Source organism: Populus trichocarpa, chromosome 4, assembly GCF_000002775.5.
Source record: "Populus trichocarpa isolate Nisqually-1 chromosome 4, P.trichocarpa_v4.1, whole genome shotgun sequence".
Classification (NCBI taxonomy): domain Eukaryota; kingdom Viridiplantae; phylum Streptophyta; class Magnoliopsida; order Malpighiales; family Salicaceae; genus Populus; species Populus trichocarpa.
In genome coordinates this window covers 11,465,055-11,478,906 of record NC_037288.2, presented here as the reverse complement: position 1 = coordinate 11,478,906, position 13,852 = coordinate 11,465,055, and the positions used below count along the sequence as shown (strand labels likewise).

At 34.2% G+C, this 13,852-nt stretch overlaps 2 protein-coding genes across 2 annotated transcripts; one reads left to right on the top strand and one right to left on the bottom strand.

The window, feature by feature from the left end:
• The first annotated feature begins 6,123 nt into the window (after nt 1–6,123).
• LOC7472596 (ninja-family protein AFP3) lies at nt 6,124–8,978 on the top strand. Its single transcript, XM_024599304.2, has 2 exons — nt 6,124–6,984; nt 8,477–8,978. The coding sequence occupies exons 1-2, from the start codon at nt 6,330–6,332 to the stop codon at nt 8,896–8,898; spliced, it is 1,077 nt and encodes a 358-aa protein (XP_024455072.1). The 5' UTR covers nt 6,124–6,329; the 3' UTR covers nt 8,899–8,978.
• A 934-nt stretch (nt 8,979–9,912) lies between these two features.
• On the bottom strand, nt 9,913–13,852 carry LOC7472595 (LRR receptor-like serine/threonine-protein kinase RPK2). The gene has a single exon (XM_002305322.4). The coding sequence runs from the start codon at nt 13,640–13,642 to the stop codon at nt 10,211–10,213; it is 3,432 nt and encodes a 1,143-aa protein (XP_002305358.1). The 5' UTR covers nt 13,643–13,852; the 3' UTR covers nt 9,913–10,210.

Here is a 13,852-nt window from a genome sequence, read left to right as displayed (position 1 = left end):
TAATAATAATAACAATAATGATGATAGTAGTAGTAGTAGTAGTAGAAGCAATAATAATGATAATAATAATAATAATAATATTAGTAATGATAATGATAATGATAATAATATTAATATTAGTAATAATAGTAATGATTATAATGTTATTAATAATACTACTAATGATACTATTAATAATTGTGGTAATAATAATAGTTTATTATGATAGTAATAATGATAATGATAATGATGATTGTGATAATAATATTAATAATAATGATGATTATGGTAGTAATAGTAGTAGTAGTATTGGTGGTGGTGGTGGTAGTAACAACAACAACAATAATGATAATAATAATGGTAGTGATAACAATAATTGTGGTGATGATAGCAATAAGAATTATTACAAGTTTCAATTGATTCAACAATTAGATCATTAGGGTTTTTGTATTCTTAGTACATGGTTTCTTTTTTTAACCATATGTATTCTATTAAGAGAAATATGGGCTAATGAGGCATGGGAATCATAGTGGAATTAAGAGCAGCTTCTATCTGTACACCCTCCTTCATGCCTCCCACGTGTCACATTTTAATCATCTCAAGGGTGTTATATGATTTTGTCCCCTCACAACCCGATATAATCATTCAAAAGGCAGAAACGTTACAGCAAATTTTTTTTTTTAATGTGGGTGTCCGGGCTAGTTTGTGTACTTCGACTAATCCCACAAGTCCTGAAGTTAATAATCATGTAAGCCTCTAGTGGCCCTGAAGTTTGTGAGACTTGAACTAATGACCTCTAGGAAGTAAACCTAAGATCTGACTAGTTAAGTTATACTCCTCAGGGTTATTACAACAAACTTTATTCACACACACACTAGTCTTGGTTTCTGAAGCTGTCATATATCCCAATAGAACAAAATTTTAATTCAATTAGATTCACAATGTATTAAATACCAAAAAAATAAAATATCGTTAAAAATAATATAAAAATTTTAGTTTTAATCAATTCAAGTTAATTTGACAAATCTATAATTCTACTAATTAAAATCAAGTCAATTTGAGATATCCTATCAAATTCGTGTTAACTTTTCAAACCAGTGACTCGGGTCATTAGACCTCGAAGTACTAATCTAAAAACATTATGAATTCCAATTCTCACTTAATCAAAACTTAAATGATGAAATTGAAAGAAGAATTTTAATTATACAAAAGAATTAAAAAAAAATAGTTAAAAGAATAATGATCAAAATTTAAAAAAAAATATTTAATTGAAAGGTGAAATTGAAAAGAAAAATTAATTTAGTAAAAGAACAAAAAAATCAAAGAAATAAAGATAAAAATTGACATAAAAAATAAAAACAATATTGTAATTAAAGGGTGAAAATAAAAGGGCCAAAAAAATAGAAATCAAAACAATGAGGACCAAATTGAAAAACATAATACCATTAATTTGAATTGAAAATGAAATTAAAAACCATTAAAACTTTTACAAAAAGACTAAGAAAAGAAATTAGAAATCCAAAGCATGATTATCAAATTGGAGAATATAATATTTGGTAAATTGAGATTGAATAATTAAATTAAAAACAAATAAAATTTCTACAAAAGAGACAAGGCCAAAAATTAAAAATCATAAGAATGAGAACTAAAGTTAAAATACTACCAATAAAGAGGATTAAATTGTAATTTTCAGGGAGAAGAGAGAAAAGAAGAAAAAAAAATAAAGAAAAGGTCATTGGCTATAAAATGAACCGCCAACGCCAACACGCATCACACAAATAGAAAAAGGACACGATGACACTTTCAATGACAAGATAGGAAGGCATATTTGGATGTCGGGAGGTGCCACACACGCCCACCTTCTTTTTAGTTAGTCAAATACAAAATTTTTCTTGAGCTGACTTTATAGTTATAAAAAGAAAAAAAACCATTGTGAAAAACAGAAATGTCACTCGATCTCATGCTTAAGTTTTTTATTATTATTATTTTAAGGATATTTTCATCTTTTTTATTATGTATTTTAATTGTTTATTATTTTTTAATATTTGATCAAATACCAAATTATCTCTTAGCTTAAATTATATTAACGAAAAAACCATTGAAAACCATTAATACTTTTACAAAAGGACTAAGAAAAGAAATTAGAAATCCGAAGCATGATGATAAAATTGGAGAATATAATATTTGGTAAATTGGGATTGAATAATTAAATTAAAAACAAATAAAATTTCTACAAAAAAGACAAGTCCAAAAATTAAAAATCATAAGAATGAGAACTAAAGTTAAAATACTACCAATAAAGAGGATTAAATTGTAATTTTCAGGGAGGAGAGAGAAAAGAAGAAAAATAAAATAAAGAAAAGGTCATTGGCTACAAAATGAACCACCAACGCCAACACGTATCACACAAATAGGAAAAGGACACGATGACACTTTCAATGACAAGATAGGAAGGCATATTTGGATGTCGGGAGGTGCCACACACGCCTCTAGGTGTTGTATACACACGCCCACCTTCTTTTTAGTTAGTCAAATACGAAATTTTTCTTGAGCTGACTTTATAGTTATAAAAAGAAAAAAAAAACCATTGTGAAAAACAGAAATGTCACTTGATCTCATGCTTAAGTTTTTTTTTATTATTATTTTAAGGGTATTTTCATCTTTTTTATTATGTATTTTAATTGTTTATTATTTTTTTATATTTGATCAAATACCAAATTACCTCTTAGCTTAAATTATATTAACGAAAAAACCATTAAAACTTTTACAAAAGGACTAAGAAAAGAAATTAGAAATCCAAAGCATGATGATCAAATTGGAGAATATAATATTTGGTAAATTGGGATTGAATAATTAAATTAAAAACAAATAAAATTTCTACAAAAAAGACAAGTCCAAAAATTAAAAATCATAAGAATGAGAACTAAAGTTAAAATACTACCAATAAAGAGGATTAAATTGTAATTTTCAGGGAGGAGAGAGAAAAGAAGAAAAATAAAATAAAGAAAAGGTCATTGGCTACAAAATGAACCACCAATGCCAACACGCATCACACAAATAGGAAAAGGACACGATGACACTTTCAATGACAAGATAGGAAGGCATATTTGGATGTCGGGAGGTGCCACACACGCCTCTAGGTGTTGTATACACACGCCCACCTTCTTTTTAGTTAGTCAAATACAAATTTTTTCTTGAGCTGACTTTATAGTTATAAAAAGAAAAAAAAAACCATTGTGAAAAACAGAAATGTCACTTGATCTCATGCTTAAGTTTTTTATTATTATTATTTTAAGGGTATTTTCATCTTTTTTATTATGTATTTTAATTGTTTATTATTTTTTTATATTTGATCAAATACCAAATTACCTCTTAGCTTAAATTATATTAACGAAAAAACCATTAAAACTTTTACAAAAGGACTAAGAAAAGAAATTAGAAATCCAAAGCATGATGATCAAATTGGAGAATATAATATTTGGTAAATTGGGATTGAATAATTAAATTAAAAACAAATAAAATTTTTACAAAAAAGACAAGTCCAAAAATTAAAAATCATAAGAATGAGAACTAAAGTTAAAATACTACCAATAAAGAGGATTAAATTGTAATTTTCAGGGAGGAGAGAGAAAAGAAGAAAAATAAAATAAAGAAAAGGTCATTGGCTACAAAATGAACCACCAACGCCAACACGCATCACACAAATAGGAAGAGGACACGATGACACTTTCAATGACAAGATAGGAAGGCATATTCGGATGTCGGGAGGTGCCACACACGCCTCTAGGTGTTGTATACACACGCCTACCTTCTTTTTAGTTAGTTAAATACAAAATATTTCTTGAGTTGACTTTATAGTTATAAAAAGAAAAAAAAACCATTGTGAAAAACAGAAATGTCACTTGATCTCATGCTTAAGTTTTTTTTTTTATTATTTTAAGGATATTTTCATCTTTTTTATTATGTATTTTAATTGTTTATTATTTTTTTATATTTGATCAAATACCAAATTACCTCTTAGCTTAAATTATATTAACGAAAAAACCATTAAAACTTTTACAAAAGGACTAAGAAAAGAAATTAGAAATCCAAAGCATGATGATCAAATTGGAGAATATAATATTTGGTAAATTGGGATTGAATAATTAAATTAAAAACAAATAAAATTTCTACAAAAAAGACAAGTCCAAAAATTAAAAATCATAAGAATGAGAACTAAAGTTAAAATACTACCAATAAAGAGGATTAAATTGTAATTTTCAGGGAGGAGAGAGAAAAGAAGAAAAATAAAATAAAGAAAAGGTCATTGGCTACAAAATGAACCACCAACGCCAACACGTATCACACAAATAGGAAAAGGACACAATGACACTTTCAATGACAAGATAGGAAGGCATATTTGGATGTCGGGAGGTGCCACACACGCCTCTAGGTGTTGTATACACACGCCCACCTTCTTTTTAGTTAGTCAAATATAAAATTTTTCTTGAGCTGACTTTATAGTTATAAAAAGAAAAAAAAATCATTGTGAAAAACAGAAATGTCACTTGATCTCATGCTTAAGTTTTTTATTATTATTATTTTAAGGGTATTTTCATCTTTTTTATTATGTATTTTAATTGTTTATTATTTTTTTATATTTGATCAAATACCAAATTACCTCTTAGCTTAAATTATATTAACGAAAAAACCATTAAAACTTTTACAAAAGGACTAAGTAAAGAAATTAGAAATCCAAAGCATGATGATCAAATTGGAGAATATAATATTTGGTAAATTGGGATTGAATAATTAAATTAAAAACAAATAAAATTTCTACAAAAAAGACAAGTCCAAAAATTAAAAATCATAAGAATGAGAACTAAAGTTAAAATACTACCAATAAAGAGGATTAAATTGTAATTTTCAGGAAGGAGAGAGAAAAAAAGAAAAATAAAATAAAGAAAAGATCATTGGCTACAAAATGAACCACCAACGCCAACACGCATCACACAAATAGGAAGAGGACACGATGACACTTTCAATGACAAGATAGGAAAACATATTTGGATGTTGGGAGGTGCCACACACGCTTCTAAGGGTTGTATACACACGCCTACCTTCTTTTTAGTTAGTCAAATACAAAATTTTTCTTGAGCTAACTTTATAGTTATAAAAAGAAAAAAAAACCATTGTGAATAACAGAAATGTCACTTGATCTCATGCTTAAGTTTTTTTTTTAAAAGGGTATTTTCATCTTTTTTATTATGTATTTTAATTATTTTTTTTTATATATTTGATCAAATACCAAATTATCTCTTAGCTTAAATTATATTAATGAAAAAACCATTGTGAAAATAAAAAAATATCTTTTGACACCAAGTTTAGATTTTTTGCTTCCAAATGTATTTTAATTGTTTAACTATGCAATTAAGATGAAAAAAAAACTTGTTTGTTTTTGTTTTATTTAAAAATAATAAATGAATCATGTGAAAAGATTTCAATATCTTGAAAAGCTAGTGTTAAGTTTATTGAGTGAATAAATAAAATTTTTTTTTTTAATAATCAGAATGTTCTAACCAACTTGCATCTATCTGAACTAAATTTTTTTAGCTCTTATGCCTATGCCCACAAATATTTCCCGCACAAGAATAGGATAAGTGGCTGGTTTTTAAACTAGGGGTATAGTCCTAAGGAAATGTAGCCCGTACTACATTTTTTAAAATAAATTAATATAATATTATTTTTTATTTTTTAAAAATTATTTTTTAACATCAACCAATTAAAATAAACTAAAATTATAAAAAAATTAAAAACATGCTCGACAAACACACCTTTAATCTTTATATTTCATGGCCTTAAATTTTTCTGTTACAAAGATTTCACTTTGGTTTCTTGAAAAGTTTTGGGTTGTGCAGTGGAAAAAATTAAACCCTGTTTATTTTTATGTTTAAAAAATATTTTTTTAAAAGAATTTAATTTAATTTTAAATTTTTTTAAAAATAAATTAATATTTTTTAATATTTTTAAATAATTTTATATATTATTATTAAAATAATTTTAAAAAATAAAAAATATTTTTTAATATATTTTCAAATAATTCTAATATTTTTTTTTTGTTGTGTTTCTAATATGGGTAGTTTTTTATGTAAATTTTTTTTTAAGAAATGGAGAAAATGAGGATTTTTTAACTCAAAATGTTTGGTTTTTCTTCATGTTAGAATTTGAAGTTGTTGGTTCTTGACAATATTCTTGGTAATGGGATTTCAGTTCCTACTCAAATTTCAAAATCTGGGTTGTTCTGCAAGTTTTCTATCAAAGTCATTTTTACTTCGGTGCTGTTCTTGGTTTTTGCGTTGATTATATCTCAAATGGCACAAACAGAGAAACTTCAGAACATTGAAACCCAACAGCAACATAATAACATCTCTATGTTCAACAATTTTCCCAAGGATTTGTTGCCAAGGTTCATATCTGGGAATCATTGTAATCACAAACTCAACGGAGAAGAAGATGTTGAGCTAAGTCTTGGACTTTCATTGAATGGTAGATTCGGTGTGGACCCAAAAGCCAAGAAGATTACTAGATCTAGGCCATCTTCTATAGCAACAGATTTTGTTAACCCGTTAAGAGAAAATGGAAATGGAAGTTCTTTTGTGGTACCTAATATGGAAAGTAATAATCTTTCAAGGACTTGTTCTTTGCCAACAGAGACAGAGGAGGAGTGGAGGAAGAGGAAAGAGATGCAGACACTTAGGAGAATGGAGGCTAAAAGGAAGAGATCAGAGAAGCAAAATTTCAAAGCAGTGAAGGATAAAAATAGGGGTGAGGAAGATGATCAGAGAGAAAATGGCACAACTGGTAATCACCATCAAAAAGAGTTTCTTAAGAGCTTCAATGGTTTGTTTGGTGTTGCTATAGAAGGGCTGTTAAAACAAGCCGAAGTAGCACCACCACCATTATTACTAACATCACAAGGGACTGCATCTTCTGGGATAACAGAATTTGAAAGCCAGCCAGTTAAAGGTAACAAACATTCTTTTTTTTTTATTTTTTTTCCCTTTCCTTAAAACATTTGGTGCATGTGTGGTTGCTTTAATTCTTATTTGAATTTTGATTGCTATTTTTTTTATTAAGATGCTGTGCCAATGGTTGGATGCTATTTTAGCCTGATACTGGCCTGTTCCGATTTTTCGCCAGGTTATAATCTATGGAAGTAGACCAATTGGAAAGTTTTTGGCATCTTTTTAGTTATTATTTTGTCTGCATTGTTGAAAAAAATTATATTATTTATGTTTTTGTGATTATTTTCTTTAGCTTTTCCAGCATGCAACATGCTGGGCTTTTCGGACCATGTGTTTTTTTGTATATCATTCAAGCTTGATCCAAGTTCAGTAGTCTGTGAATGTTTTAATATTGGCTGTCTAGTTCCGTGAGAAATCTATGAATGCTTTGTTGTTCGATGTGGGGATGTTTTGCAGTGGGAAATCTGTTCTGAAGTGTTAGAACTCGTAAAGGCCTTCGCATTTACAAACCTTTTTCCAATGGAGCTTTTCTGTGTTTCTTATCCGTTTTCTATTTTCAATTTTAGTTGAGTTTAGAATAGATTTCTTTTCACATTTTTCTCAGTCGTATTCAAGCATGCATAAGATGTTTCTATGTTTCGTTGTCTTCAAACTTTGGTCAGTGCAGAACAGTATAGCGAAAGGTATGAGAGCTCCATTTTGTTAATTTCACTTGGCCATATTTTTATGATATAAATATGCAGATGAATTACTAGGAATCTTTGGTTTGTGGTGATAGCATAGGTAATAGTAAAGCGACCAATATCTTGGCTTGTTATGTTGCTGATTGTTCTCTTCTCAATTTATTTTGGTGGTATAAGTCATTTCCTGAAAGGAGTGCACAACAGAGTGAGCCTGAAATGTATGTGCTGAAATTTTGTATGCAATTTATATGGTAGCTTCTCGTGAGGCTTCTCTCAATACATAGCATTTGTGTTAATTTTTGGACGACTTCAAAGGCGTAAGCTTCCTGGCTACCTTAATCCCGATGCACAAAAAAAAGACTCCAGCAATCTTAAATTGATTAGATTTCTGGAAACAAAAAAACAAATCGTTGACTCTCTAAAGCACATGCTTCTGGTTCATTTCGAGTTCCTGAGCATGGTTATTTTAGCTTCTGTTTTGTTGTCTTGTTTGTAATATAATATTTTTCTTAAAACTCACTGTGGCTGGGTTCTTCATGCCCAAAGTACTTGGGCAAAATACTCTTTTAATGCAAGCTTGCATAACTTCTCCCGGCGTAGCGACACCCCGGGCTAAAGCAGAACTCTCTTTGAAGCTATGCATGGGGGATGCATTTGGCTAGTCTTCTTTAGAGAGGATTCCCAATGTTGCTTCCTATGTATTCCATTCTCGTGGAGTGTATTAACTTTCCATAATTTCTGGTTGTATTTGAACTACTTATTTTCCTTAATCCAACTTCTTATTCCTATATTCTGTTTGTTTCAATATAGGAATGAACAAATGTGTTGAGTCAAGAAGTCCTGTCAGTGTGCAGTCTTTGTCAGAGTGTGAGCGGAAATCGATCATAGCGCCGAGATTAGCACTAGCTGAAAAATTAGGTTTCCCTGCAGGAGTTGCAATGGAAAAGAACAGATCTAACAAACTTATAGTCGCTGAGAATGGAACTAAGGAGGCAGTGAGAAATGTGTTGGAGGATACGCCATGTGTGTCCACAAAAGGAGATGGTCCCAACGGGAAACGAATTGAAGGTTTTCTCTACCAGTATCGTAAAGGAGAGGAGCTGAGGATTGTATGTGTTTGCCATGGAAGCTTTCTCTCAGCAGCTGAGTTTGTCAAGCATGCTGGTGATGGTGATGGTGATGTAGAGCAACCCCTTAAGCATATAGTTGTTAACCCTCCCCCCCTTTTGTAATGTTAATCTCGTGCAAAACAGACAGCGAGAAAAAAGAACCAAAAAGGTTTAAGGCTAATGAAATTTTTGTTTTGTTTTCAGTTTCAATTTGTTCTTAATTATCATGCCTGATGGCTGTTGCTGCAAAGCTAAATCAGTTGCTCTATTTCGGCCTTATAGCAGGATGCAAGATTGTTTTTCCTGATGTAAAGCAGGTCAGCTGATGAAGGGTGTGTCTATGCTGGCTTGCCTATTTCTTTCAATTTTTACAAGCAGGTGAATGCGTCCAAGCCCAATCGAGCACTAACAAAATATGGGACTATTGCTGACTGCTTAAGAACTGGGGCTTTGGAGAAGTGAAAACCACGTTCCACTCTTTGCAAGCTTCAACCTACTTTGAAGGGCCTAAAACCTAATCCTTTTTGGTTCAGGAATTAGATGCGCAGAATAAAATTTAAAAGAGAAAATGCAGCCGAGATCCAAGTCTTGATTTCAGAAAACCAGCAAGTAGTCGAGCAGATGGTCTTCCTGGGATAGACATTAACAAAATGGCATGCAAAGTAGGCAAACCACGAATTGGCATTTGTCCTCTTTAAAATATACCAAATTTGGTTGCAGGTAAGTTGGAAAGTAAAATTGGATATCATGATCGTTGCTGTTGCTCGTGACCAACAGAAGTGAAATGACGAGGAAAAGAGCCACCAAAAAAACATGATTGCAAAGGGAAACAACCCCACGATAGCCACTTGCAGAACTACCTCGTCACTGCAGGGCTTATGTCATGATTTGATCAAGAATGCATGGCGAGGATCTCCCTTTGCTGCTCTAGGACTTTATGGCCGCAGTCCCTGTTCAATTGAACTTCACATGCGACCTGCAAGCAACTAAACCAAGACTATCCCACGATTTATTTGAAGAGCAATAGCCATTTGTACAGCTCACTTGTCAAAAATGGCTATTGCTCTTCAAATAAATCGTGGGATAGTCCAGCTCACTTGTCAAAAATGGCATGATTTTAGCAGACGCACGAACAGATTCCCAGAAATATCTCGATTCGATGGCTTTATTAAGCAAATGGAAACTGAGATTCATTTATACACCGTGGCAAATGAATATCTGCATTCTTTTGCAGATTCATCAATGAGACCCCCCGAGCGGGGGAACAGCTTAGAAAAATGGGGGCAAAACTATATTACCATTTACAAGTGGGTAAATAACTAAAAGTTTAGCTCCTATGGGCAGCCCGTAACGAGGACCAAGAAAGCATAAATTAAATGGGCTTACCCACCACTACAAATCACTATGTTAAATCAAGCATGACCCTATCAAGCAACTAGCATGATGGCGGTTGCAGTTGTTTCAACCGTCGTACAACCTGCTTCATCGTAGGCCTGGTCGATAGTGTGTCCACCGTACACACAACTGCCAGGTGTAAGATTTCTACCAAATCATCATGTGGCCCAGCATCCCATAATCCTCCCGTGAAGAACTCCTTAGCTCTGCCCTGCCGAAGGAGCATGCATGCCCAAGCAACAATGTTAAAACCATTTCCATACGGGGAAAATGAAGGATCCAGAGCTTTCTTGTCTGAAAGTAACTCAAGAAGCACAACCCCGTAACTATAAACATCAGCCTTATCTGATACACGGCAAGTCATTGCATACTCTGGGGCAACATACCCAAAAGTTCCAGCCACTCCAGTAGTAGCATGGGTTTCCGAAGTTCCCAAGAGCCTGGCCAAACCAAAGTCGGATAAATAGGCATTAAAATCATCATCTAAAAGAATGTTGCTGGGCTTAACATCCCGATGGAGTACACGTGGTACACACTGATCATGCAGGTAGGCAAGTGCACGAGCTATGTCCAGAGCAATTTTGTGAAGTATCCTCCAATCCACTGCCCTTGTGGACCTCTCCTGAATAAACTTTTCCAAATTACCACCAGGCAAATAATTATATATGAGAAACATTTCTGTTTCACTTGCATGATAACCAATCAAAGTGACAAGATTTGGATGGTGGAGCCTTCCAAGGGTTTTGATCTCTGCATGAAACTGTTGAATGCCCTGGAACCGTCCAACTGCAAGCCTTTTAATTGCCACCAGAACTCCTGGAGAGATCTCTGCCTTGTAAGTGGCCCCAAAACCTCCATTGCCAATGCAATTGCTCGCATTGAAACTCCCAGTGGCCCGCACCACATTCTCAAATGTCAGGGTAACCCCAATGTCTGTGAAGATTGTTACTTCCTTTCTGGCAGATCCCATTATTTTGGACTTTGGACTCCACTTTCTGGTGTAGATGAATAGGAAAATCAGAGCTAGGAGAACTGAAAAAATGGCTGATGCAGAGGCTATTGATGCTATCTCAATTGAAGTGAAGCCACCACCCTGCCTCTTCTGGGTTTGACCTGAGAGAGAAGCATAGCCTTGTGCCTCAGAAGCCCTTCCTTGAGAATCCGGAGATGGCACTGCTAGGGAGAAAACACGGCAAGGGTGTAGATATGGGTTTCCAAGAACACTGCTACATTGCATCAAACTGTTACTTGATGGCAGTGGCCCAGACAAGTTATTGAAGGAGACATTAAACATTGAGAGCAAAGTCATACTTGCTAAACCAGAGGGTATCTGCCCAGAGAGTTTATTGTTATTGAGAAGAAGAGCAGTCAGGTTTCTCAACTTCACAAGATCATTTGGTATCTCTCCTGAAAGCAAGTTCGAAGAGAGATCCAGAACCTCTAAAGTTTGCAGCTTCCCTAAGCTAGAAGGAATGGAACCATTTATTCCATTACCAGCCAAAGACAGGTACTTCAAACCCCTTATTTGGCTCAAACTAGATGGTATCGGGCCATGCAAAAGGTTCCAACTCATGTCAAGAGAAACGAGTGAAACCAAATCACCAACGCTTGGGGGAATGGTCCCCATAATCTGATTCTTAGATGCATCCAGAAGCTTGAGAGATCTGCACATTGGACCCATATTTGCCGGAATCTGACCAGACATTCTATTGCTACTAACATTAACAATCATCGTGTTCAATCCGTGACACTTCTCAAACAGAATACCTGGGAATGGCCCGCTGAGCTTGTTATCTCCAGCCAAAAATGTGTAAGCAGTTTGCTTTCCTGATCTTACAGGTGCAATAGGAATAGACTGGAGAGTACCAGTAAAGTTATTGCTCCCAAAGTTATGAAAAACTGTGATTCCACCACTTCCTCCAAGTGACATAGCAGGACTTCCAGTCTGAGCTTTATATGCAAAAAATGATACATAGGCAGATGATGGATCATAAGCATTCAAGGGATTATCATTCACGGAAGGAACACGAGGGCAACTGCTGCTATAAAAACTGGGGATGGAACCTGACAATGCATTTTCACTAACATCAAAAACAGTCATGCAAGGAACTGGAAACTCCGCAAGAAGTTCCCCATTAAGCTTATTGAAGCTCAAATCCAGATACCACAGCTTATTGCAGTGATTAATCCCATGAGGGATTTCTCCTGTGAGGAAGTTATGAGACAAATTGATCATTTCCAAGCTATCACAGGGATCCCAGTTGCTCATCAACATGCCCTCAAGCATTGCACTTGGTGCCCACAGCATCCTCAGTTTTGGAAGAGTCAGAACATCTGCAGGCATATCCCCTTGAAAAAAGTTGAAATCTTCATTCACAGAAATTGAATGATCCAACGAACTGTCCCCTCTCGTACCATTAAAATCCTGATATGGATCAAACATATTTGAAAGCACAAGCACAGATAATGCAGAGCAATTTCCAAGCTCAGGTGGCACTGGCCCACTAAGACTATTCCTTGACACATCCAACACTTCTAGCTTCCCAAGCTTACCGAGTTCATGTGGAATAATTTCTTCAAACAGATTTGAATACAACAATAGTGTCCTCAGATTCCCACATTTCCCTAAAGTACTAGGAATCCCTCCAACCACAAAATTCCCAGACAAATCCAAATGCTCAAGTTTCTCACAATTATCACCAAACTCCTCAGGCAGAGAACCACCAAGCTGATTCAATGACAGATACACACCCTTTAACCTGCCAACAAACCCCGGAATTGTCCCATTGATACGATTTCCAGCTAAATTCAAGATCTCCAAACCTTCACAGTAAGAAAGTGAACCCGGTATCTCTCCTTCTATCCTGTTAAACCCAAAATTCAAAACCCTCAAGTTCCTTAACCCGGAAAATGAAACCGGCAACGACCCAGACACCAAATTACCCTCAAGATCAAGAACCTCTAGCTTCTCCATGCACCATATTTCACTAGGTATCAAACCCTGAAAGCCATTAAAGGGCAATGATAAAACCCTAAGTTCACTTAACTTGGCAATAAAAGGCAACAACTTTCCCACTAAAACCCCCTTACTACCCTTACAATCTCTCCTAATCCCAAACCCATACAGTGAAAGCTCAATAGAATCACCAGAACACAAAAAAGCACTTCCATTTCCACTGTCCTTACCTCTATAGTTGCCATTTCCAGTGATATTAAGCGAAACAACACGCGAATTAGCATCACACGAGACGCCGTTCCAGTGACAATGGTTGGTGTTGATCAGATTCCAGCCAGAGAGAAGCCCTGAAGGGTCAGAGACTGAGTTCTTGAACTGTAACAGCACAGATTTGTCAGAATCAAAAGAAGCGGCACAGTTTAGGGACAGCGAGAAGGCGCAGAAGAGAGAGAAAAGTTTCAGTTTTGTGAAGGCTTGCCACTTGATAACTGAAGAAGGAAAACAAGAGGAACCCATTTCAGAACCCTCAAAAGGGTCTCTAAAACACTGAAAACCCCTCTCTTTCAGTTGTTGTAGTGAATGAATGGAGAGGGTTTTCTTTTTTCTGTTTTTGAAAACCCTAACCCTAATTTAGGGTCTTTTTCACAGAGAGAGAGAGAGAGAGAGAGAGAGAGAGCGAGATAGAGAGAAGATTCAACAGTGTTTGTGATCTTTAGAGTACGCGTT